The sequence below is a fragment of the Ascaphus truei genome, chromosome 10 (assembly GCF_040206685.1).
Source record: "Ascaphus truei isolate aAscTru1 chromosome 10, aAscTru1.hap1, whole genome shotgun sequence".
Lineage (NCBI taxonomy): Eukaryota > Metazoa > Chordata > Amphibia > Anura > Ascaphidae > Ascaphus > Ascaphus truei.
In genome coordinates, this window is record NC_134492.1 from 35045208 (window position 1) to 35048225 (window position 3018).

The 3018-nt window shown below is 51.7% G+C and overlaps 1 protein-coding gene across 1 annotated transcript; it reads left to right on the top strand.

Annotated features, from left to right (window-relative positions):
- The first annotated feature begins 270 nt into the window (after window positions 1–270).
- Window positions 271–2739, top strand: IER5 (immediate early response 5). The gene has a single exon (XM_075616537.1). It carries the CDS (start codon window positions 365–367, stop codon window positions 1163–1165), a length of 801 nt encoding a protein of 266 aa, XP_075472652.1. The 5' UTR covers window positions 271–364; the 3' UTR covers window positions 1166–2739.
- Window positions 2740–3018: the final 279 nt, after the last annotated feature.

A 3018-nucleotide genomic window follows, 5' to 3' on the forward strand; every position in this document is an offset into this window, starting at 1 on the left:
GTGCTGTGTTCGTGGGGGGGGGGGGGGAGTGGGGCCCACACACCATCTTGTGACATCGCCGCTTTGCTATCTCCCTCGGCGGGCAAGCCGTTCGAATGAAAGGCGGTTTGATATTTTCCCGGCCGCCCATTGGCTCCGAATCACGTGATGCACAAGAAGGCGCTTTCCATAGCACGCGAAACCGGGGGCGGGGAATAGGCTGTGAAAAAGCTCTGCCCATTGGCCGCCGAGGGACGTCACGCGCCGCGTATATAAAGACAAAGGGGCGCGCGCGCCCGCGCTTAGTTGTTGCTGGGATCTCGGGAGGGTCGGTCACGCTGTTCCGTGTCACCCCCTCCCTCTCTCCCTCTCCTCTCCCCTCAAGATGCACCGGGAAGTGGAGCCCATCGCACCGCCCGGCCTGGGCTTCCGCCTGGAGGCTCACCGCATCGTCAGCATCTCGCTGGGGAAGATTTACCACTCCCGGGTGCAGCGCGGCGGCATCAAGCTGCACAAGAACCTGATGGTGTCCCTGGTGCTGCGCAGCGCCCAGCAGGTTTACCTGAGCCAGGGAGCGGAGGAGCTGCAGCACGAATACTCCGTGGGGCAGGTGGTGTACCAGAGCCCGGAGGCCCCGAGCTGCCCCGGTGAGGAGGTGGTGAACCCCGCTGTGCAGGGGGATCCCCGGACATGTCCCTGCACTCATCCCCGGCAGGAAGAATCTCCCAACCCCAGGGGGGTCCCGTGTTGCTCCTGCCAGGCACGCTGCTCCCCGTCCCACCCACGACCCGAGTGCTGCCAGATCGACGTGACCACCCTGGATCCCCCTCCTCCTACCACCCCTCCCTGTTGCCGGAAGAGAAGCGGGGGTAGTCAGTCAGAAGGCCCGGCCATGAAGCGGGCGAGGAGGGAGCAAAGGGAGCAGGAGGTGCCGGAGCCAGGAACCGAGGAGGACGACGAGGAGGAAGAGATGGAGACGGAGAACGTGGCCAATCTGATCAGCATCTTCGGCTCCAGTTTCTCGGGACTGCTGAGTAAAGAGTCCGGGGGGGAGGTGGGGACTGAGGAGCCCGGTGGGGAGGTGCAGGAGCTGGACTCGACTACTGCCCCCGCCGGGCAGGGCTGCAGCGAGAGGGCGATCAGCCCCAACATCACCCCCTGGAGCACGGCTATCGAGGCTTTCTGAGATATCCTCCCCTGCCTCCGTATTTTTTAAGACTTGGACTTTGAGGTCAAACCTTCTCCCCCAACCCCCCAAAAAACACGAGACTTGGGGGGGCACAGAGCGATGTTTATGGATAATGTTTTTATAAATTAAAGGATCACGATGCAGGGTTGTTGGGACTGACCTGGAAAGCAAGGCTGCTGGTGTTGTGGGTTTTTCTATGTCCGGTTGTGTGGGTGGAAACGTGTTTTCTTCATATTTTTTGTTGATCTGTGGGTAGAGCTGGGGGGATTAGGATCTCGAATTGAGCACTTACGTTGAAATGGGGGGGCGGGGGTGTTGGAAACGAGGGGGTTAAGATGTCCAGTATGTTTATGGCGATCATCCAAGACCCTTTCTTTCCCAGCTCTGCAATTCTTGGGGGGGTGGGCGGCAATGATGATATCTCTGTGGTTGTAGTATATATATATATATTTTATTTTAAGATCCATTTGGGACACGCTACTCCTTTCCCTGAAAACCTTAAATGGGGGAGGTGTTGCGGGTCCCCTGACACCAAGGGGTGCTTTATTGAGATCCACACTTTCCAAACCCACCCCTTATTTTTTTCATTTTAAAAAGGATAAGGGTACCCTGTAGTGTTTTTTTTATATATATAATATATATAGCATTGAAGGGGTTAACACAAGACTACAATTGGGCTGTATGTGTCTGATTCCCCCCGGCATTGTACATCTGGCCGACTACCCTCCCCCTTAGTAAGAATGTATCCCCAGTCCCCCCTGCTAACCACGTGCAAGGGGAGTTCCCCATTTAGGGAGGGGGCAGGGAAGTTCCCATCTGCTACTACCCTCTCCCACCCATTGTGTGCTGTGGCCCGCAGGTTTGTTTTACTGAGCCACTCCTTCCTGTTTCATGTCATGACTTGAAGAAGCACATACCAAATAACTGGCAAGGACTTTTTCCTCAAGGAAAACCAACAAAGCGCTGGCCACAAAAATTGCCCCCTGTAGTAGGCCACTGTGTTAGATGCCTCTTTTCCAAACCACTCTAGTCCCTGGACGTTTTGAGTATTCACACATGGTTTGGATCCCAAAATACTAAGCAAACATCTTGACGCCTCTCTTCTTGGAATAGATCCACAAATGCTGACTTAACAGCACCATCATTATGAAAAACATAGTATTTTTTCCACCTGTCTTAGGGCACAGAGATTTCCTGGTACTGCCCTCCCCTCACAGCTCATAGGTCATCATGGTTACTGAATTGTATAAGCATGAGGAAGTGACTGTAAGTGTTTCTGTGTAAAGTTATAATGGAGGGGGGAAAACAAAAATCCTACAAGTATATTGTATATGTATTTTTTGAATGCTCTGGGCAGACTTGGTGCTTGCGTGATACATCCAGCTCTGTACATGAGAAGTAAATGACTGATGCGGCCAGATACCCCGTCTTTGTTTTAGAAGGTGGGGGTTCTGGTTGGAGGTGATTAAAACAGCGGTTTACAGTATTTTTATGCACAATGCTGTAATTTGGATTTCTGTATAAAATGACGTTTTTACGTGTTTGACACGTATTAAATATTTTGAAAAGTTTGTCCTATTTCTTCTTTTTGGATTGGGCAGGGGGGGAGGGAGTGACCCTTTGCTGAAAGGGGATTGATAACCTTATACCTTTGCTGTGTCCTTTAACATTGCAATTTGTTCTCCCCTATTTGATAGTGAAGTAATCACATTTTGAATCAATGGGACCTTCCTATGATGTACTATACACGTTAAGCTTATGTCCTCTTTGCTTGTCATTTGTATGGTGATGACATGCTATTATACTGTGTATGTTTGTGGAACCGGAATAAGACACGTCTAATCCAACTA